Source organism: Pan paniscus, chromosome 18 (assembly GCF_029289425.2).
Source record: "Pan paniscus chromosome 18, NHGRI_mPanPan1-v2.0_pri, whole genome shotgun sequence".
Lineage (NCBI taxonomy): Eukaryota > Metazoa > Chordata > Mammalia > Primates > Hominidae > Pan > Pan paniscus.
In genome coordinates this window covers 21634690-21658925 of record NC_073267.2, presented here as the reverse complement: position 1 = coordinate 21658925, position 24236 = coordinate 21634690, and the positions used below count along the sequence as shown (strand labels likewise).

General features: G+C 44.3%; 1 protein-coding gene across 2 annotated transcripts in view; it reads left to right on the top strand.

Annotated features, from left to right (window-relative positions):
* PDILT (protein disulfide isomerase like, testis expressed) overlaps positions 1-24236 on the top strand; it is a 46875-nt gene that overhangs the window by 9154 nt on the left and 13485 nt on the right. For both annotated transcript variants that reach the window (XM_008956003.4, XM_063598477.1), the window contains 5 exons: positions 10918-11124; positions 19531-19664; positions 20781-20918; positions 22615-22725; positions 22810-22935. In XM_008956003.4, coding sequence (XP_008954251.4) covers positions 10918-11124; positions 19531-19664; positions 20781-20918; positions 22615-22725; positions 22810-22935 — 716 coding nt within the window. The remainder of the gene's footprint in view (positions 1-10917; positions 11125-19530; positions 19665-20780; positions 20919-22614; positions 22726-22809; positions 22936-24236) is intronic.

Here is a 24236-nt window from a genome sequence, read left to right as displayed (position 1 = left end):
ATATCACACACTGTGTGAGGCAGGATAGGCAGTCAATGCCTGACATAGCAGCTCCACAGTGCCAGGGACAAGGCTTCTTCTATTTTCTTACTCCCTCATCCTTGACACATTACACTCATGGTCACAAGATGGCTGCTGTGCTTCTTGCATTGCACTGAACGTTCCAGCTAGAAACAAAAAGGGATGGGCAAACAACAAAGGGATAAAATACGTCAGCCACCTATGTCCCTTTAAAAAAGTCAAATTTTCCCAGAGCTGCACCCAATCACTTTGGTAACATCTTATTGGCTAGAACTTGGGCCCATGGATGTTTCTAACTGAGAAGTCTGGAATGGTGAATGTTTTAGGTTTCCAACCTCTTTAGTTGAGAAAGCAAAACAAAAGGAGGTTATAAATGGCTGATTCTCAGTATTTGCCATAAGATCCAAGGTTATAGGCTAACTTAAATGTGTCAAGTGTCTTATTAGTTCTTTACATATCATGGGGTCAATTAATATGAGATCAATGAAATCCCTTAAAGAAATAAATTATATATGTATTACCCACTTTAATACTCAAACTTCTTCTTTGCTCTAATTTTGACTAGTTATCTTAAAGATCACTGTGTTTACTGGGAAAGCTAACTGCTATAACAATCACCAAATCTAGGTTCATAAGGGTCCATATCATCTTAGTCCCAGGTGGGTCTGCAGAGAAGCTCTGCTCCATACAATCATTCAGGCAACCAGTCTCCTTCTACCTAGGACCTCAGCCATCCCTTAGGGCCTAGAGTACTCCACAGAAACCTCTGCCTCCAGCCAGCAAGGTGGGAGGGAGACGAGGATGTGCCTCTGGGTCAGGCTAGGCCTGGAAATGATGCCCATCTGTGCTACTCAATGTGTTGGCCATAAGCCAGCAATGTCAGCTTCACTCAGGAGCTCATAGAAATGCAGACTCCCAGGTTTCATCCTAGAAGCACTGAATCGGAATCTGCATTTTAACAAGATTCTCAGGTGATTCACATACATTAAAGTGTGAGAAGCACTGGTGTACATCATTTCTACCCACATTCCATTGGCCTGATCACTGCCCTATAGCCGTGCTTATCTGTAAGAGAGGCTGGGAAATGTAGTATGGCTGTATACACCAAGAGGAAAAAGAAACCAGGCCTGGGGAACCCACAATATTGCCTTCCTTTAGTCACATTGCACCTGCTTTTTGCTATAAAAGCCTTGAAATGACCTTTGTTCAGAAACAACTCAAAGCTGGGCAGGCTGAGAGGCAGCCTGGTGGAATAAGCTCTTTCAGACAGTGAACCACCAGAAAAAGAGTTCTCTTCTGGGCAGGAATGTCAAAAACTATTTTCTCCAAGAGATTGCCTTGGCTCAGGCTAACTTTCAAGGGACAGCTGTTTCTCAAATCCCGTGGACACTGGACAGCCCTCACCTTCCTTGACCTTCTTTGCATATTCATGCCAAGACCCCCTAGTGCCTGGTTTCAGTGAACTCAGTCTCTTCTGGTTCCTGTGTATCTCTCTGGCTCCTTTTTCACAGTTCTTTTCTATGACTCCTCCTCTTTCCCATAACATTGAAACTAAGGATATAACAGGAAGCCCAGGAACTGAGCCCATGAGCTGGCAGCTGGCCCATGCAGTGTTTAAAAGAAATGAAACATGTCACAGTTAAAACTGAATGTGCATCAGCTCTTCAAAAAATCAGAAGACCTGGAAGCACTGGCCCACAGTCCTGCAAGGTGACAATTGGCTGAAGCTGAGTTGTGATTTTTCCTTGTGGTCAGAGAACATGCTTATCAATTTGCCATATTCCTATCCAGCCAACCTCACACTGTCACACTCTCTGCTTTACCCCCATGACATTTGAGTCTATGTCCCCTGCCAGAAATTCGGTCTTCCAAAGCTCCTTCCTCAATCCTTGTCCTTCTCATTTGAGGTATACTCTGTGAGTGGTGCCACTTAAATGAGGAAATTTGGGGATATGGGAGCATCAACAACTCAGCCCCCCTGAGTCCTGGTGCCTCCCCTGCTAGGTTACGCTGCCACTTCATAGAAGCATGAATCACCTTCTTTTTCTACCGTTTACACTTATAGTTCCCACAAGGAATGTCCAATTGGGTCATTTTTGCCTCCATCCAATATTGAACATGCGTGTTGCTTGAAGTTTCATCAATGTAGTTCCAAGCTTGTGACCTCCCTCTAACTCAGGCTGTTCTTCAGGATGCCAGCTTGATTTTACTTCAAAGCCCTTCGAGCAATACCTTGTAAGAGAAATCCAGCCTAGGCCATTTTCTTTACATGAGCCTGTGAGCAGGGCAGGCATTTCCACTTTGCTGAAAGACTCCTCCAGCTAGTTCTGCACATCCCTCATCCACACTAGAATTCAGGCCAGCACTTGTGCATCTATTTCATGGTAACTTTTACAGGGAAGAGCAGAGAAACTTGCAGTCTCACTCCACTTGCTGTGGAATTGGTAAACTAATGGTTTACATAGATAAAACATCCAAACCATCTCTTTTGCTGCAGCCCTAATTTCTAATCTGAGACCCTCAATGGAGGTGTTAAAAGGCTTAGAGCCATACATTTACACAACCACATAACACACCTCAACACATTCCCCTTCCAAAAATGGTGCAGTGGATGGATAAGGCTGGGAAACCTGTCCAGTCCACATGAGAATAGAAGGCTCTGCTCTGTTTTAACCAGGGCAGAAGGGTGAGTTCGTGGTTCTTTAATTCTTATGACTTAAGAACTGACACTAAATCTGAGGCTACAGAGGGAACCAATCAATTTCACATTCTTGAATTGCATTCGACACAACCAACATGCATACTTTAAACCTAAAGCCTTTCCACTAGCAGGTATTCCAAAGCAGTGAACTCAACAACAGCAGAAATTTTCTTATCTAAAAGGGACACTCAATTAATCTCATTACATTTGCATCTTTGATTCCTGCCAATACATAATTAAATTCAAAATGAGTTCTTAAAAAAACTAGCCGGCCTTCTAAAGTGGCCTTTGGAAAAACAAATCACTTGGGGAAAGCACTATGAAAGCTTTCTTCAAGGGTAAATGGGCTCTTCGCAAAAGAGATTATTTTCAGACACTGCCCCCAGGGACCACCCCAGTCTCAGATCCTTAATGGGTGACCAGCTTTCTCTTCTGTCTGAGAACTCCAGGCCAAGAGCCAGTGGTTGGGGGAGCTTTCCTCTCAATGTTCTTTGCAGTCCCACATTGTCCACATGTGGACGTTGCCACATGTCCACGACAGACCTCAGCATCTTTGATTTGGTCCCAACAATCTGCTGCTTCTTATGTCCTGCTTTCACTGACAGTACCACCATCCACTCAGTATCAAAGTCAGAAACCTCAAGGTTGTTCTTGATTCCTCTACTCTCACATGTAATCCATCACCACGTCCTGTGGATGCCACTTTCTAAATCCCTTTGCAATCTCTGTTCTCCCCATCCCACCACCACTGCCTTGATTCAGGCCTCATTATTCCTCACCTGAACCACTGCAGCAGCCTCCCCATCCCACCACCACTGCCTTGATTCAGGCCTCATTATTCCTCACCTGAACCACTGCAGCAGCCTCCCCATCCCACCACCACTGCCTTGGTTCAGGCCTCATTATTCCTCACCTGAACCACTGCAGCAGCCTCTGAGATGGTCTCCCTGCCTTCTCCAATGCTGTCCTGCAATGCATCCAGAGAGACTTCCTCTAAAATGCAAATCTGATCAGGTCATTCAGTAGCTAAGGTCTTCTGCTTGAACTAGCCCACAGCTACAGCCTCTGGGCCTTTGCACTTGCAGCTTCCATAGTATCCTTCCTACACTCCTTCACCTGGATTGTGAAGTTTATGCCCCTCATTGGTAGGCTGTACCCACCTTCACTCCCACTTAGTCTGGCTGGGAGGCCTTCCTATGCTCCCACTGCCTTCTTTTTAACCCCTCTCTCTCAGCATTCGCTATATGGTATCAAAACTGCTTTTCATCGTGTACATTGCATGATGTTGGGGGCCAAATCTTATTCATCTCCTGATTCCTAACATTCAGCATTGTGCTTGGAGCATGGTAGGCTTCCATAGATGTTAAATGAATGAATAGATGAATGAATGAGATTTCCTTTGGCCCATAATTTTCTCCATCTACATTAACTTGAATGAATCAAGGAGAGAAGGACTAACTACCATTAGTGGAGAGAGGTCAAGATAAGATTAGGAGCTGTCTAGGGTCCTTTATCACTTGTCCCTAAGGCAGAGGTGACAAGATTCTGTCCTGGGAGTAGTTTAGATGATGATGGTGAGCATGATGTAGAGATGGTAATGTGGATGGAAAAATGATGAAGATGATGATGATGATGACAATGGTGATGATGGTGATGGTAATGATTATTAACTATGGTGGTGATGACAATGGTGATGATGGTGCTAATGATGATGATGATTAACTATGGTGATGATGACAATGGCGATGATGGTGCTAATGATGATGATGATTAACTATGGTGATGATGATGACAATTTCGATGATGGTGCTGGTGATGATGATTATGATGATGATGATGACAATGGCGATGATGGTACTGGTGATCATGATTATTAACTACGGTGATGACATGACAATGGCGATGATGGTGCTGGTGATAATTGTTATGATGGTGATGATGACAATGGCAATGATGGTACTGGTAATAATGATTATTAACTATGCTGATGATAATGACAATGGTGATGATGGTGCTGGTGATGATGATTGTTATGGTGATGGTGATGACAGTGGTGATGATGGTGCTGGTGATGATGGTTATGGTGATGATAATGACAACAATGGTGATGATAACAAAGGCCATTTATCAAGCACCTGTGTTTCAGGCACTGCACTTGAAAACCTTGTCCCCATCTTGTATATGAAGCACGTAAGTGTCAGAAAGGTTAGATCATTTGCCCAAGGTCACACAACTGGTAAGTGGTGAAGACTGGATTTGAGACCAAGCTTGACACCAAAACTGGTGCTAAATTCATCTTCTTGCACTGTGCTGATCATTGGAACCTTCATTCCTTCAGTATTTATTGAATACTGGTTATTTGCCAGATATATTGTAGGCACTGAGGATATAGTGGTGAACAAAACAGGTGATCATCCTTGCCCTCCTGGAACTGACATCCTAGTGAGAGAAGACAAAAGATAAATAAGTAAGTAAAATATATAGTATTTCCTATGGTTAAAAGTACTATGGAGAAAAATACACAAGAGTGATAGGGAATGCATGGGGTGGATGGAGATGGGGCTGTAGTATTAAATAGGATGGCCAGGGACAGCCTCCCTGGAAAGGTAACACTTTAGCAAAGATCTTAAGGTGGTGAGGCAGTGATCCATGCAGATTTAGGGCAGAAGGAACAGAGAGTAAAAATACCCTGGGGTGAGGGAGATTGTGCCCATTTGGCTAAAGATATAGGGTTTCTGAAGAGAAGAGGACTAAGAAATGAGGCCAGAAAAATAGGGAGGTACAGATCTTTTAAAAACTTAAAGGCCATTGCAATGGTCAGAACAAATTGGTGGCTGGCCCCTGAGAAACAGGAAGAGATTGATGACAATCCTGAAGTCCCTATCAGCTGTGAGTACCTCTGTATACTGTACATGGCCCTATGGAATGGGCAGAGGGTTATTCTCAGAATATTTTTTTCATGCTTGATCAGAAGTTGGATCTAAAGTAGGGTTTCTCATCCTAAGCCCTATGGACATTTGACTAGATAATTCTTTGCTTGTGGGGCTGGGGGCTGTCCTGAGCATTGTAGAATGTTTAGCAGCATCCCTGGCCTCTACCCACTAAATGCCAGTAGCATCTCTTTTTCCAATTGTGACAACCAAAAATGCCTCCAGACCTTGCAAAATGTCCGCCATTGAGAACCACTGGTCTAAAGAAAGGCAGATTCAAGTTCCTTGTGCTGGGATCAAACTCCAGTCCCTATACTCATCACCTCCCCATCACCCATCAGCCCCTCCTCTGACTCACTTTCACTGCTCAGAGAAGGAAACCTGGGGTTTTCTACTAAAGACCAGGCAAACGTTAATTCTAGGTCCATTAGCCATTAACACATCTACACACCAAGCAGACAGTCAGGGAGCCACTGCCTATTCTAACATGGCCCTGAGTCCCATGTGCTTACTCTGAAACCCATGTGAGAGCTCCATAATAGGCCTAGAACTTGTGGTGGATGGTTTGGTGATGGTCACTGTTGTTCCCTTTCATCAGTAGCTGGAAGATCTTTGGGGTTCCTGACATTGCCATGGGACCCTCCCTTCCCAGAGAGAATCTGGTCAGAGCAAGACCAAAGAGTCTCCACCTATGTCATCAAAATAGCTAATGTTTATTTGTACCAAAGTTTTGCACACCTTGTCTTATTTTGTAGGATCACTCTGAGATGTAGGATCTATTAATAACCCCACTTTTTATGAATGAGGAAACTGAGTCACAGAGACTTAAAAAAATAAAAACAACTTTCCTGGGCCACAAGGAAAGTAAACCACCATAACTGCCTCTGTTTGATGAGATAGCCTAAGGAATTCACATTCATTGAGCGTCTAGTATATGGCAGACAATGAGCTAGGGCCTGAGAGAAGTTGGGTCCATGGGCATCCTTGGCCTCTGTCTATCTACAGCCCACTGGGCACTGCTCAGCCTAAGTGCCAATATACACGTGAATTGTCTCCATACCTGGCCAAACTGGCATTTCCAGTTGACCAGGGCAGAATGTAAATGCTGAGACCTGAGGAGTGTATGCATTCATTTCACACCTACAAACTTGGAATTCAAGGTTCCAGAGCCCAGAAGGAAAACCAATTTGCAATTTTTTTTTTTTTTTGAGATGAAGTTTTGCTCTTGTTGCCCAGGCTGAAATACAATGGTGCAATCTTGGCTCACCGCAACCTCCACCTCCCAGGTTCCAGCGATTCTCCTGCCTCAGCCTCCCAAGTAGCTGGGATTACAGGCATGTGCCACCACGCCAGGCTAATTTTGTATTTTTTGTAGAGATGGGGTTTCTCCATGTTGGTCAGGCTGGTCTCAAACTCCTGACCTCAGGTGGTCTGCCCACCTTGGCTTCCCAAAGTGCTGGGATTACAGGCGTGGAGTCACCACGCCTGGCCCAATTTACAAAATTTTTAAAGAAAGAAGCCAGAAAATCGGACTCTAAATTTTAAAGAGTGGCGTTGGCTGTGTAGGTTGTCTCTGCTCTGATGGGAACCACCTGGAACAGAATAAATGAAAAACATGCCCCCATTAATCTGCTCCAAGAAAAAGATTTTTCAGACCAGCTGGCCAATTTGGTCATTTAGAGCATGAACCTTGGAGCCAGTCAGCCTTCGAGTTGACTCTCAGCCTAACTGCATACTAGCTGTAAGACCTCTGGGTTTCCATTTCCTTATCTGTGATATTCCTGCTTGTAATCACAGATAACTCACAGGGTTGTTCTGAAGATTAACCAGGGTAATGCATGGAACACTAAGCAAAGTACTTAGCACAGTAAGGGATCAATACGTGTTGTTATTATTACTATTCTCATTATCAACATCACCATCAATATCATCATCATTATGGCGATGATAGTGACATCATCATCATCTTTCCATAGAAGATCCTACATAATCCTATGTCACTCAGATAAAAACCTCAGAGACACCCTTGACTCTTCTCTTTCACCATGTTCCATATCCAAACTCCTCCTCCCAAATCTCTCTAGAATGGAATCACTTCTCAGCCCCTCCATTACCACTCTCCTGGCCCAAAGCCATCACCATCTCTTGCCTGGATTACTGTAGTAGCCTCCGACTGGTCTACCTGCATCCTTTCTTTTTCCCTTTTTGTCTAATCTCCATATAATATTCAGAGAAATCCAGTTAAAAAGTAGCTCAGATCACCACCTAAGGACAGGAGTTCAAGACCAGCCTGGCCAGCATGGTAAAACCCCATCTCTACTAAAAATACAAATATTAGCAGGGCCTGGTGGTGCATGCATGTAATCCCAGCTACTCAGGAGGCCAAGGCAGGAGAATCACTTGAACCCGGGAGGTGGAGGTTGCAGTAAGCCAAGATGGTGCCACTGTACTCCAACCTGGGTGACAGAACGAGATCCGTCTAAAAAAAAAAAGAAAAAAGAAAAGAAAAAAAGTAACTCAGATCACCTCCACCTCTGCTCCAAACCCTCTGGTACCATTCCATATTCTGGGAAAAGTCAAAGTCTATTCAGTGGCTTGCGAGACCCTACATCACCTGTCCCCTGGCCCCAGCTCACTCTGCTCCAGACCCAATGGACTTCTTGTCATACCTTGAACATGTCACACATGCCCCACCTCAGGGCCTTTGCATACACTGGCCCTTTACCAGGAATTCTCTCCTGCTAGATGTCTACATGGCTTGCGCTCTCATTTCTTTCCATCTTTATTAAAACATTGCTTCTCAGTGAGCCATCTTTAGCCTCCTACTTAAACTTGCAATTTCCCTAATACTCCCAACCTCTAACTCTCCTGTTCTTTTCCAAAGCACATATTATCTAACACAGCACGTATTTTACTTTGTTATTCTGCTTATTTTCTGCCTTTTCCAGTGACAGCAGGGGTTTTTATCTGTTCACTGTTATATCCCCAATCCCTAGGACAGTGCCTGGCACATGGCATATCCTAAAAGTTTCATTGTATGAATGAATAAATGAATGAATGCATAAAATGAATGAATGAATCTCCATTACTATTATCATAGGCCCCATCAATCTAGCTCTCAGACCCCAGCACTCCGGTTGCCACAAGCTCTCTCTGGGTGTCCATTTCAGACACCCAGGGGCACTGGGTTGTGTGTGGAACCTCTAAAATTTGCTTTACCATCTGGACAATCATTCCAAGTGTTTCTCTTGCCCTGAGCTTCCGCCCTCAGAAACTCAGATTCGGATTCTGTGTCAATCAGCAATCCTGAGCCCAGCATGGCCACATCCACGAGGAAGCCGGGGAGAGCCCCATGGACCAGAGCAGCCAGCAATTGGCCAGTGCATGCTGGTGATGATGGATAGGGGATATAGAAGGCGATGACGGTGACAAAGCAGGCAGTGGAGGGGCATCGATCCAGGAGGGAGGCACAAAGTCCCCGCTTCCGGTCCACTGACCGGGAGTTTAATGAAAGCGATCATTCACTTTCCGATCCCATTGCAGGAGCAGGCGTGCTGACCAGCAGCGGGGCCCGCGCCAGCTGTCCCGGGGCCCTGCTTTCTGAGCGGCACTTTACAAAAGACCTCTCTGTTGGACTTGGAACTTGCCCTCTGCAGCAGAGGTCATTTGCACTTTCTCCAAGTGCTCCAGATGGACCAAGGGGGTGGGCGGCAGTGAAAAAGATAAAATGTTCTGGCTTGAAAGACAATCAATGACCCCCTGCCCTGGCTCAGCCCCCTTCCTCAGTCATGGGGTAGCCAGGAACCTGCAGCCTCACAATGTTATCAGGAGGAAGAAAGACAAACTTGGGCGCCTTTTAGTCCCCTCCGTTTAGCCAGAAAAGCCTCTTGCACTGCCAAGGTCACGTGCCAGCTCCCTGATACCGCTTCCAGAAAAGGGCTTCCCCCAGTCCCTCCCCACTGCCCAGCAACGTGAGGGGCCAAGGCGTCCAGATCAGATCTCTTAATGGAGAGTTCCAGGTCTCTTCGAGACAAGAGGGTGGACTCAAGGGAACACCACAACCTCCCCTATCCCCGCCCTTCCCACACCTGGTTTTCCTTACCTGCCAAAGTCCCCTGTCCAATTACATGCAGGGCAACTGCAGGGGCTCAATTTGGCCTGTTAGCTCCAGGACGTTCCACCAGATGGCGCTCATGAGCTCTCATGCTTCCTCTCTGTCTCCATAATTTCTGACCACAGAATTTTTTTAAAACAAAAAATTTTAATAGTTTGGAAAATTTCCCTCTAGACTTCTTTTGCCCTGGGCATACACTTTTTAACAATTCCATAAATGTGATCATCGTGTCTATGCTATTGAGTGGTTTGTTTTTGTTTATTTCAATAGCTTTGGGGGTACAAGTGGCTTTTGGTTACAGGGATCAATTGTGTAGAGGTGAGGTCTGAGATTTTAGTGCACCCATCACCTTAGTCATGTTCATTCTACCTAATATGCAGTTTTTTTTAATCCCTCACCCTGCACCCAGCCTCCCCGCATCTGAGTCTCCAATGTCCATTATACCACTCTGCATGCCTTTGTGTAATCATTGCTTGGGTCCTGCTTTGACCACAGAAATTTTACTATAATAATGGAAGCAGTAGTAAGAATGCACCATGTACTTAACTTGTGCCAGGCATTATGCCAAGTGTTTTACATGCCTAGTGGAGATTAGAAAAGAACTCTACAGCCAGACGGAGTGGGCTCTTGTCCTGGCCTTACCTCTCACTGTCACAGGGCTTTGCACAAGTAAGTCATTTGTTGTGCTTCAGTTTCCTCATGTATAAAATTGAGATAATAATAATACCTATCCCACAGAGTTATAGAGAGGAGTAAATGGCTTAATGCATGTAAAACTCTTAGAAAACAATAAGCAATTATAGCTGGTTGTGACATAAATCTCATTTAACTCTGATGATTCCTTGAAGTAACCACTATTATTTTCACCCACTTTACACAAGAGAAGTGGAGCTCAGAGAGATGGAGTAAAGTTGCCCATGGTTGTGTTGTTTCCAATGCTACTGAATCCAAAGAACCTTGATAGACATCTCCCAGATTGTCTAATTTCATGAACCATTGTGTCTCACATCTTGTCACATTTATGAAAATTCAGCCATTAACCGCTGAGCACAAGAAAGGTTCCGGGAGCTAAGCAGGCCCAACAAATAATCTACCGTTGGAGATGGGGAGTGAGGAAAGGCCTCTCAAATTTTGTCTTTATACTCTTTCAGACAACCCATCCTCAAAGCAATCCAGGAACTTGGCGGAAGAGCTGGGCAAAGCTGCGGAGATCATGGGCAAAGGCAAGAATGGGATCGGCTTTGGCAAAGTGGACATTACTGTAGAGAAGGAGCTTCAGCAGGAGTTTGGGATTACCAAGGCCCCGGAGTTGAAGCTGTTTTTTGAGGGCAACAGGTCAGAGCCCATCAGCTGCAAAGGTAATGGTGCTTGTGTGTCACACTTGTTTCATGCTCATGGAAAGTCCACTTAACAGCTGTAGGGTAAAGGTGGGAGGCTCTGCTCCATGCAGCTTCTCGGGGACCCAGGATCCTCCAGCTTGTGACTCTGCCCTTCTCTAGGGCCTTGGAGCCACCTGCTCTTTCCTCTGTATCCAGCCAGCAGTTGGGGTAAGGGGTAGAAGGTCACCACGGGTACTGTTCATGGCCCTGGCCATGAGCAGTGGTAAGTATCACTTCTATTCACATCCCATTGACCAGAATTCTGTTACATGGCCCGAACCAACTGCAAGAAAGGCTGAGAAATACACTTCAACTCTATCTTTAGAAAGAAAATGGGCTTAGTGAATATGTGGCTGCCTCTACTACAGCTTGAAGCTCAGCTGATGGGCCCTAGAAACACCAAGAAGTGGGAGGGTGGGGTGCATGGCTTAGAAACTACCAGACACCAGAGATTAAGTTCTAACTCCACTTCCCACTCCCAATCTTTGACTTTAGAATGATTTGACAGAGTCCTAGGACTAGGGAAGCACTAGTTAGCCAAAAGGGAAATTGGGAGATGATGGAAAAAGACAGGCTTGGGATGCAATGTTTACCAAACACCTTACGTTCTATCATATTTTTCATTCATTGATTAACCCGTTCATTCATTTATTCAGCATCCATTTATTGACAAGCTACCATGTGCCAAGCCCTATCTTGATGTTGAGGATGTGTGGAGAATAAGGTGCTAGTATGGCACATATGGTAGTCCCAACTTTTAGAAAGTTACATGTATGAAGGCATTCATGGATGCAGGATGGATAAATGGATGGAAGGATGGAAGTAACAAAACTGATGAACACAGAAGTGCCTGTAACAGCCATGCCAGTAGAATGTTCCCATTATATATGTTAAATTATTGAGTCTTGAGTAACAGAAACTGCCTTCCACTGGATCTGGTGTATAGCCAGCTTCCAATAAGCTGGATTCAGTGTTATTTGCAAGAAACACACATCCAGGGGCTGCAGGATGCTTTGCAGTTCTCAGAATGGACCCAAGAGGGCATGAGAGACACAGGATAGACCCAGAGAAAGGCGCCACAAGAGAACCTCAGAGCAATCACCTAAGGGCAGGGCTGCAGCTCCCAGCAGGCTTGTGGGAGGGTGGTGGCTGCGGGCGCCAGAGAAGAGATGGGGAGGGAGGGCGGGAGCAGTGAGAGAAGCAACAGAGGATGCTGTTTCCTATAGATACCAGGGGATGACCCTCAGCAAGGGGGACTCGCTGACACCAGCAAGGAGCCCTTTGTGATGTGTTTGCTCTGGGGAGAGCTGTGAGGAAATGAGAGGCCCTAGGTCATCGGAGCCCATGACTGCTAATGGAGTGGCCCAGGTGCTGCAATGACCTTCCCTCCTGAAGGGCAGGAGAGATCTGACTCCACTTAGAGGCGACAAAGTAACAATATGGCAACTTCCAGACTGTGGGTGAAACTAGCAGAGAAGGTCCCCAAGGCATTTGACCTCTGAGCCCCCTTCAACAGGGAAACCAGTGCCTGGGACCTCTTCTGCCATATGGGAAGCTTCATCATCACCCCGTCTAGGCAGTCTCCCCTGACTGCCCAGGCCAGGGTGCCTGCTCCACCTCTGTGGCCTCACAGCATCTGTGTTTTCCCCATCAAGGCCCTCGCCTCAAAGAATTACATCTGCTACTTATTGCTTGTTCTCTACAGAGAGCATCACAAGGGCAGTGGCTGATCTCACTTGCACTCCTGGGTCCTCTAAAGAGACTGCCAGAATTGACAGCACTCCCCTCTGCATCCAAATCCTTACCACAGGCTTAAGAAACAATCACTGCCGCTCGTCAAATCTCAGTTTTTTCATCTGTTAAATGGGGATGGTGAAAAGATCTACCCCTCTACACTGTTGGGAAGATAAAATGATGTTTGCAAGGCACAGGGCCTGACACATACCTGTAGCATATACTGTGTTCCAGGCATTGTTCTAGACCCTTCTCCTATGTCATAACACCCCAATATAAGAGGTGCTTTTACAGATGGAGAAACTGAGGCACAGAAAGGTAGAATAACTTCCTCAAAGCTGCCCAGTGAGTAGTGGTGGAGTCAGCAAATGTTTTCTGCAAAGGCCCAGATCATTAATATTCCAGGTCCTACAGGCCAGGCAGTCTCTGTTGTAAATACTCAGATCTGCTGATGCAATGTGAAGGCAGCCACGTGTTAACAAATGGGAATGACTGTGTTCCAATAAAGTTTTATTTATACATTCAAACAGCAGGCCAGATTTGGACTACAGGCTATAGTATGTTGAAATCCGCTTTACATTGCGCTGTACTCCAAGGAAGAGGCAGATGTGTTCATTATTATTATCAGACTATTAGTTTTCTGATTCTAGTCCAATGCCTGGAACAATTAAGTTCTTAACAAATAGTTTTTGAGCCAGGTGCAGTGGCTCAACCTGTAATCCCAACACTATGGGAGGCTGATATGGGAAGATCACTTGTGCCCAGAAGTTTGAGACAAGCCTGGTCAACATAACAAGACCCTGTCTCTACAAAAACCTTACAACTTAGCCAGGTGTGGTGGCAGATACCTGTATTCTCAGCTACTTAGGAGGCTGAGGTGGGAGAATTGCTTGAACCCAGGAATTTGTGACTGCAGTGAGCCATGATTGCACCACTGCACTTCAGCCTGGGTGACAGAGTGAGATCCTGTCTCTAAATTTTAAAATAATAATAATTAAAGTTTTAGATTTTGAATACAATGGAATTGAAAGCACCCACTGCAGGTGGGCATAGGGTAAAGTACCCACCCATATTTCTGCTGGGCTTGCTTCCTCAGTATTACTTCTAACCAGAGAAAGGGCAAAGGGAATGCCAGGATGAAGCTGGGACAGGGATTGAGGATGCCTGGATTTTAGGATGAGCAGTAGCCATGGGAACTTCAACGAGCATTTACAACCAGGCTTCCAATTTCTCTCTCTTTTTTTTTTTTTTTTTTGAGATGGAGTCTCACTGTTTTGCCAGGCTGGAGTGCAGTGGTGCGATCTCGGCTCACTGCAACCTCCGCCTCCCGGGTTCAAGTGATTGTCTTGCATTAGCCTCCCGAGTAGCTGGGACTACAGGCATACGCCACCACTCCCAGCTAATTTTTAGTATTTTTAGTAGAGATGAGGTTTCACCATGTTGGCCAGGATGGTCTCAATCTCTTGATTTCATGATCCACCTGTCTCGGCCTCCCAAAGTGCTGGGATTACAGGTGTGAGCCACCGCACCTGGCCCAATTTCTCATTTTCTAAACAGGATGAGTAAGGCCAGTTCTGCCTACTTGCCAGGGCTCCTCTGAGCTGAGAGGAGACAGTGATTTACGCATCTTCTGCAATGTGACTTTGATGAAAACTCCTCTTAGGACGCTGGTGGGATTTAGTCCTTGCAGAGTCAAAGCCCCAGTCCCGTTTTCATCTAATCTCCAAGGATTGATGGCAGGAGACTTGGCCATGGCCATTGCTCTGGAAGGAGGGAGACTCAGGTTGCCTCTAGGCCTCTATTAATGATGCAGCCACAGTTTGTGCCTGGAAATATGCAGCCCAGTGCTGGTCCTAGTCAATCATTGACATTGCATTCACACCTCAGTTGTCACCGTGTCCTCTGGCACAGAGCCAAGCACCAAAGGAGGTCCCTGACAAGGGCAGTGCCTGATCTGCAGGCACAAAGGAATCAACAATTTGCAGAGTTCATAACTACCTCGGTCCCACAGGGGCCAGAGGGGCAAATGGAGCTCACACATCCCCAAGAAGATGGCTCAAGATCAAGTTTCCTCAAGCCAGCTTCCCTGATGATTCATTCAGCCCATTCATTCATTCTAGAAAGATTTCTTAAGCATCTACTATGTGCCAGGCATTACAGGAGCTTACTGGGAGCTCACACTGAACAAGCTAGTGAAAAATCATTCTAATAATTTCAAGAAGGGACAGACTCAATGAAGAAAATAGAGCAGCTCGGCTGGGCACGGTGGCTCATGCCTATAATCCCAGCACTTCGGGAGGCCAAGGTGAGTGGATCACGAAGTCAGGAGTTCAAGACCAGCTTGGCCAAGATGGTAAAACCCCATCTCTACTAAAAATACAAAAAATTAGCTGGGCGTGGTGGCGGGCACCTGTAATCTCAGCTACTCCAGAGGCTGAGACAGAGAATTGCTTGAACCCAGGAGGCAGAGGTTGCAGTGAGCTGAGATCACACCACCGCACTCCAGCCTGGGCAACAGAGTGAGACTCCATCTCAAAAAAAAAAAAAAGAAAAAAAGAAAAAAAAAAGAAAAGAAAAGAAAATAGAACAGGTCATAAGACATAGAGTGATTGGCTAAAAGAAAAGAAGAACCAACTGAGAGTTGAACAGGCAGAAGAAGGCACTGCCCTTGAAGAGCTGAGGAAAGGGCAGCCCATCAGGAGGGACAAGCCAAGGCTGAAGCCAGTGTTCTGGAAGATAACTGTAGCGTTGGAGTGTGGAAAGGGCAGAGGGTGGCACAAAGTGACATCAGAGCAATGGTTCTGATGACCTGAAATTTAAATTCATTTGGCAGGTTTTATTCTCCTTTTTTGGATATTTTCAGATTTTGTAAATCAATTCCTTTTGGATCACTTACAATATACTTTTGCCAGACAAATGCATATAAGAGAAACCATTTGTTTCCAAGTGTGCCTTATTTTTACCTAAAGATGGCTGGAAACACTGTAAAGAAACTCAGTGTTGAGGCTGATATCTCAGAGGAGGGAATTACAGCAGAGGTGGGGTACCAAGGTCTGAGGGTGGCATGATGCCTCCTCCTTCTCTCTTCTCTTGAAGCCAGCATATCAGCCTCACATGAATTTCCATAGGTTTGACTCATTGTGGCTTTTCACATGACCTTAACTATATCTACTAAAGTTGAACATGGCATCTGCTATGACCGGAAATTCTCCTCCTGGCTATACACCCAACAGAAGTGCATACAGTGTGCCCCAGAGACATGCATGAGAATTCACTCAGAATAGCCCCAGCTGGGCATGGTGACTGATGCCTGGAATCCCAGCATTTTGGGAGGCTAAGGTGGGAGAATTGCTTGAGCCCAGGAGTTCGAGATTGGCCTGGGCAACATAGCAAAACCTCGTCTCTATTAAAAATTGCTTAAAAATTAGCCAGGTGTGGGCTGGGCATGGTGGCTCATGCCTGTAATCCCAGCACTTTGGGAGGCCGAGGCGGGAGGATCACCTGGAGTTCGAGACCAGCCTGGCCAACATGGTGAAAACCTGTCTCTACTGATACTAAAAAATTAGTGGGGTGTGGTGGCACGTGCCTGTAGTCCCAGCTATTCAGGAGGCTGAGCCAGGAGAATCGCTGGAACCCAGGAGGCAGAGGTGCGGTGAGCCAAGATTGAGCCCTTACACTCCAGCCTGGGCAACAAAGCAAGACTCTGTCTCAAAAAATAAAAATTAGCCAGGTGTGGTGGTACATGCCTGTAGTCCCAGCTACTCAGGGGGCTGAGGTGGGAGGATGGCTTGAGCCTGGGAGATCGAGGCTGCAGTGAGCCACGACTACACCACTGCACTCTAGCCTGGGTGACAGAAGGATAAACTGTCTCAAAAAAAAATGCCCTAAAATGAGAGCAACTTAATGCCCATTAGCAGAGAATGGACAAAGAAGTTGTGGGATATTCACAGCAGTGGAAATGAATCTTCAAGTACATGAAAAACTGTGGCTGAATCTCACAAACATAATGAAACCAGAGCCAAGAACATTTATATGAAGTTCAGGAACAGGCAGACTAATGTAATCTGTTAGAAGTTAAGGTGGCGATGGAATACTACAAAGCCATAAAAAGGAATGAGATCGTGTCCTTTGCGGGGACATGGATGAAGCTGGAAGTCATCATTCTCAGCAAACTAACACAGGAACAGAAAACCAAACACACTCACTCATAAGTGGGAGTTGAACAATGAGAACACATGGACACAGGGAGGGGAACATCACACATTGGGGCCTGTCTGGGAGTGGAGGGCGAGGGAAGGGAGAGCATTAGGACAAATACCTAATGCACGCGGGGCTTAAAGCCTAGGTGATGGGTTGATAGGTACAGCAAAGCACCGTGGCCATGTATACCTATGTAACAGACCTGCATGTTCTACACATGTATCCCAGAACTTAAAGTAAAATAAAAAGAAGGAGAAGGAGAAGAAGAAGTAGTTAGAGTGGTGGTTACTTTTGGATTGGGGGGAGTAGAGGCTGGGAGTGGGCACAACAGGGACTGCTGAGGATCTGGTGATGTTCTAGTTCTCGATTTGGGTTGTAGTTACACAAGTGTGTTCGTTTTGTAAAAATCCATCTAACCATACATTATCATTTATGCACCTTTCTGCATGTAAATATACTTTATTATAAGTTTTTGAAAAGCCTTCGTGTTCTCATGAAATAAAACAAATATAACGAAGGTAGAGCCTTTGCAGTTGATTTAGTAGCTCAGGGTGCATTCATCCAGCCTCAGGTAGCAATTTGTCCTGCTGCAGGACTTTGTATAGGCTGTTTCTCCTAGAAGACTTTCCCTCTCCTTAATGCCTCCTAGTTAACTCCAGAGCATTCTTTTCTTTCTTTCTTTCTTTTTTTTTTTTTTTTAAGACAGAGTCTTGCCCTGTCTCCCACGCAGGAGTGCAGTGGTGCGAACTTGGCTCACTGCAACCTCCACCTCCTGGGTTCAAGCGGTTCTCCTGCCTCAGCCTCCCAAGTAGCTGGGATTACAGGCGTGTGCCACCATGCCTGGATAATTTTTTGTTTTTTTAGTAGAGACGGGGTTTCACTGTGTTAGCCAGGATTGTCTCGATCTTCTGACCTTGTGATCCGCCCGCCTCGGCCTCCCAAAGTGCTGGGATTACAGGCATGAGCCACTGCGCCTGGCCCAGTGCATTCTTTATTTTACAGCTCATCCATAGTTTCTTCCAGGAAGTCCTCCTTGACTTCACAGTCTAAGTCAGGCATCTTTGCTACAGACTCGCAGAACTTTGATTTCAAACATTTCCTTTGGGTGTAATGATGCCCTTGTTCATGCATTTATTTGATTGTTGTCTTCCTCGACAGAATGAGAGCTGTGAAATGGTGGTAATGTGTTTGTTTCTGTTCATCCTTATATCTCCAGGGCTGAGTACAGCACTTGATAGTAAGCACTTGATACATATTTGCCAAGTAAATAAATGAGGGAAGAAATAAATGAGTGAGTAAATGAATAACAGTCTGTGGATGTAGTTCAAAGCTACTCACAACGAATATTGCTTTATCTCATAAATTTATTTATTTATTTTAGAGACAAGGTCTCACTCTGTCTCCCAGGCTGATTGTAGCTCACTGCAGCCTTGAACTCCTGGGCTCAAGCAATCCTTCTGCCTCAGCCTCCCAAGTAGCCGGGACTACAGACACATGCCACCATGCCTGGCTAATTTTCTTTTGTTTTTTGTAGACCTGAGTGTCTCGCTATGTTGCCCAGACTGGTCCCAAACTCCTGGCCTCAAGTGATTCTCCTGCGTTGGTCTCCCAAAGTGCTGGGAAATAGGCATAGGCCACCATGCTTAGCTCATAAACTCATTTAAAATGTTCAATTTTAATGTTCTATAGCAGATACAAATATATAATATTTTACATTACTTTCCATCATGTGAAACTGATAATCCTAGAAAAACACATGTTCGCCTGTGTACAGCCTTCTGTACCTTCTGGCTCACCAATTTGTCTTCCCAGATATAATATATGTGTCTTAATTTTGGAAGCTAAGACTTTTGTGTGCTTGACACCAACCATGCTATAGCTGAGAAATGGCAGTCAGGAGTGGATGACCTTAAAGGGCATTTGGATCTCAGCTGAGGAATGGGGGCTGCAGGAAGATAATAGGATTTTCCCAAGGTTACAGAGCTATGTGGTCTTTCCAGTTATATTTTATTGAGATTTTAAAATATAAATCAATCTTCCTGTCACCTTGGAGAGTTCATAAGAAAAGAAGTCTGGAAATGCCTCCTCCTAAATTTGATCTTCACGTTCTCTAGTTGGGTGCCTGTTGGCAGTTGAACCTTGGTTCCTTCATCTGCAAAATGGGGAGAGTAAAAGTGTCTATTTCATAGGATTGTTGTGAAGATTTAATATATGCAAAACGTTCAGCACAGTGTCTGGGCCTTGGTGAGTGCTCAGTAACATTTAGCTGCTGTTGTTAATGTTCGTGCTTGGAGCTTGGGGAAGAGGATAATGGAGGAACTGACTTTGGCCTTCAAGGGGTGAGAGCCTGAGACAAGAAGCTTCTATGCATTAAAATTGAGAAAGACCAGCTTCTTGCTTTGGTTCAAGAGGAAACTTCTCTGGTATCTATTTAACTGTGTCTTTCTCCAGGAGTGGTTGAATCTGCTGCCTTAGTCGTTTGGTTGAGACGACAAATTAGCCAGAAAGCATTTTTGTTCAACAGCAGTGAGCAGGTGGCAGAGTTTGTGATATCCAGGCCCTTGGTCATCGTTGGCTTCTTCCAGGTACTGGGACCAAGAGGTGGGAGGAGGCTTTCAACTGGTAAGAAGTGCTGTGTCTGGGAGGGGGTGGGGTGAGGAGACTCTTCTGTTTTGATTGCCCAATTTTCTCCATCCAATGATCTGGTTTTTAGGGGAAGCTCCAAGGGTTCAAATGGACAGGAATGGAGAGAAAAGAGAGAAGATTGGCATCTATACTTAATGGGTTTTAACAGTGTGGTTAATCATTTTAGGGGTCCATTTAGAACATCACTTAATAAAAGGATGTCTTAGTTTCTGGTTTCAGAGCCATTGTTCTCTATGAATCTGAAGGCCACCAGCCATGCTTGGGCCAGGCCAGTTTCTCTCCCTAACCTCTTTCCAAGCATCCTCATATATTAAAACCGATAGCACAGGATAAACATGCACTCATTCGAAAATACACCAACGCTTAGAGGTGCAGTAGGAGATGTTTGGGGAAGAACATAAGTAACTTAGATACAATCATGAAACGTCTCATAATAGCCTTACATGTAGATTTTTTAATGCTTATAAATAACTTGCTAATTATTTTTGCTTTAGGAGAATGAGTTTCTAATGTGTCCTAATTCTTTTGCTATAAGTTGGTGACTTCTCTCCTTCTCCCAGTAGAAGGCAGAACTTGGGCATTATATTTAACACAGAGAGACTATCTGCCTCTCTCCCTCACCCCTTGTTACTTATTTGAGAGGTGTTTGGCCTTGATTTTCTTTCAAGCTAAAGAATGAAGGCTGAAATTCTTGATATTAAGTTCACATTTTGTATTACATGTGGTAAAATCAATTGCCTCTTCTGAAAGTAACTAAGGAATAAATATTAAAAGTCTCATTGGGTTAGAACACCCTTTACTCTAGTGATTGGAAAAGGTCACATTTATCATTTCTCTCCGTTGATCTCTGAGGACTTGCCTATTTTGGCTTTATTCATAGCCAGAGAAGCATTTTGAGTATGAAATACTCATGAAAGAGGATTTGGGTGACCCAGGCAAACCCCAGAACTTGAAAAAGTGAAGAGACGAATCAGCCACCACTGCCGTCTTTCCCTTATATAAACCAGGCACCTTGATTTCTACCAAAGCCTTTCCAAACATCCTTTCCCAAATAGGATTTAGAGGAAGAAGTAGCAGAGTTGTTCTATGATGTGATCAAAGACTTTCCAGAGCTAACGTTTGGAGTCATAACGATTGGCAATGTCATTGGGCGTTTCCACGTCACCCTTGACAGCGTCCTGGTGTTCAAAAAGGTAGGATTTTGATCCTATTGCTAGTGAGGGGTCTCTGGTTCAAAGTAGTGGAATCGTATGAGCTTTGGGTACAAATTCTGGTTCTGCCACTTGTGAGCTCAGTGGCATTGGACTAGTTGACTTCTGTGAAGTCACAGTCTCCCAGTGTTGCTCCAACCTTTCTAGCCATTTACCATCTTAAGCTCCTTCTCTTTACTTAACTAGTAAATGCAGTTCATCAAGGCTCAATCCTATGCCCTCTTTTCTTCTACTCCATGCTTCCCCTTCTACCCTTCATCAGCAATTACCACCTATGCTATACACACATCTTATAAATATCCATCTCCAGTGAGATTTCTCTAATCTGCAGACCTTTATGTGCAACACCAGGCATCTCAAAATGGCTAAGCCCAAAGTCATAATCTCCTCTCCAGGTCCTCTCCCAGTGTTTTCTCTTGCTCCAGGAATGATGCAACCACCTCTCCCATCCAGTTAAACAAGCCAGAAAACTCAGGCAACATCCTAACACTTCCCTCTCCTTCACCTCTCATAAGCAATCCATCACCACAACCCTACTGATTTTATAACCAAAATATCTCTTTAACCATTCATTTCTATCTTTATTGATACCATCCTAGATCAACAGTATAAAATGAGGGAAGAAGCCTTATGCCTAGGGTTCGAGACCAGCCTGGGCAGCATAGTGAGACTACATCTTTAAAAAAAAAAAAAGTTATTCGAGCATGGTGGCAAGTGCTTGCAGTCCTAGCTACTCAGCAAGCTCAGGCAGGAGGATTGAATCTGGGAGGCTGAGGCTGCAGTGTGCTGATTAAACCACTGTACTCCAGCCTGGGCAACAGAACAAGACCCTGTCTCAAAAAGAAAGACAATAAATAAAAAGAATAATAAAGATAAAAGAAAAACTTAAAACAAGTTAAATTGAAGAGCTTAATTTAGCAAAGAACAATTCATGAATCAGGCAGCCTCCCAAGCCAGAGTAGGCTCAGACAGACTCCAGCAAAGCCAAGTGGTGGAAGATTTATGGACAGAAAAAGCAAAGTGATGTACAGAAAACAGAAGTGAGGTTCAGAAACAGCTAGATTGGTTACAGCTCAGTGTTTGCCTTATTTTAACAATGATTGAACAGTTGGCCACCTTTGATTGGCCATAACTCAGTGATTGGCACAAGTGTAGGCTATGACAGTCTAGTTACACCTCCATTTAGATTATAGTTCACTATGTATAGTGAAAAGTTTAGGCTGAACTTAAAACATGTAAGTAGGCAGCTTTATGCTAAACTTGATTTAACACCTATCAGAGAAGTCCTGAATCTCCTGGGACTGGGTTTGTCTTAATATGAATGAGCCGTCAATCATTAGTTGGAGCAGTATGTGAGAAATTTCTCAGCCCTGGCACAGATATTTTAATATTTGATTGATTACACAGCATGACAATGGCTGGGGCTGTTAAGTCAATTACACTCCTTGTGGCCTGCCATAGATCTGAGATTTTCATGGCTGTCACCTACCCAGATTCTACCCACTGACTAATCTGGCCAGCCCCTCCTAGTTATTAACTACCTAGATTACAGACTACACCTGATACCATTCCTCAGTGCTTTCCTTTTATCCAAGGAGAAAATTGTGCTATTTATATTTATTAAGTGGCTATATCATGAAAGCTACTGTCCTCCAATATGTTTCTCCTTTTGTACAAGGGAAAAATTGTGAACCGCCAAAAGCTTATTAATGACAGTACCAACAAACAGGAACTCAATCGTGTCATAAAACAGCACCTTACAGATTTTGTGATCGAATACAACACTGAGGTCAGTGAGTAGATGGTCCCTGGAGGAAGGGGAGCTGGGGCCACTGTGTGTGCTTGGGATGACATATTTTCCTGGTCATTTCAGAATAAGGATCTGATTTCCGAGTTGCACATCATGAGTCACATGCTGCTCTTTGTCTCCAAAAGCTCGGAGTCATATGGTATCATAATTCAGCATTATAAGCTGGCATCAAAGGAATTCCAAAACAAGGTTTGTAGAGTGCGCCATTGCTCTCTGGGACTCCTGGATGAGGATCCAAGACCTGCAGACCCTGAGCCCATTTGCCTGCCCTGCTTATTATAAATTGAATCAGGAAAGATTGGCACTTGCAATTGCCTGTCAGTTTTCTGATTTGCATGTCAATGCCACATATCATTTACTATTTAATTTTAAATATGCCTTCTCCATTCTTCCTGCCCAGTGTCTCTTCCATGCCAAATCTACACTTCTTCACTCTTCTTTGTAATGAGTCTACTCTGAGAACATGAAGGCTTGCCTGCTTTTTTGATGGACCACTAAGTGGACTCCACACACTAAGAGTGGTATCATTTGGCCTGGAGGTGGGGGCAGGAAAGACCACTGCTGTCTGAGGTCAAGGACTATGAAAGCCTGAAGGTGGGGAGTAGCACAGATTGTCTGGCAAGTAATTGCTAAGATTCTGGGCTTTAACATTGTGCAGACCCAAGTTCAAATTCTCTTTCTCTGGCAAACTACACTGTCTTAGGTGAGTTTCTTAACCCCATATTGAGGTCTCCTCATGCATGAAATGGACTGTTGTAGTAAGAATTAGAAAATATATATGTAAAGCAATGAGCTTTACAATCAATGGTGCTTTTTATTATTATCATCATCACCATTAGAAACAAAGGTTTCCCCTAAGCGCTGTTCCTGTATTTAAGGTAGTTAGAAGTACCTGAACTATGGAAGCTAGTTGATTAATTTTTCTCTTCATCTTTATAGGAAGTATAATCATGGCAGGGTCTTTTTTCTCTTTTAAAAAAATTAATCTGAAATTAAATAAAACAATTGAGAACTTTGTAACCTAAAATAAAGAAAGCCACTAGAATATAACACATGTAATGGTCATGCTACATTCCACCACATTATTTTCAAAAAAGATGGTTCAAATCACAGAAATAATTCCTCTTGTTAAATATATTTCTTGGGGGTCTTTTTTTTTCCAATTTTACTCTAAGTTTTTGGATATAGTTAAATTGATTGCAACCTGATTGCTTTTTCTCTGTTTCTCCTATTTTACAGTAGTCAATGCTTAGCCATTATTTTCTTCCATTTTTTTTAACTCTTCAATCTCCCTGGTATTTATTTTGGCTTACATCAGAAGATGAAGTTCTAAGTTTCAGTCACCCTAGTGAATTCCCCAAATGCCTTTTATAGACTGTGATCCATTTCACAGACAACGCTAAACAGTTGAATTAATACTGTTTCAACAGATTGCACCTCTTATCTTGTTCACCTCTGTGCTCCAGTGCCAACAGAAGGTAGCAAATATT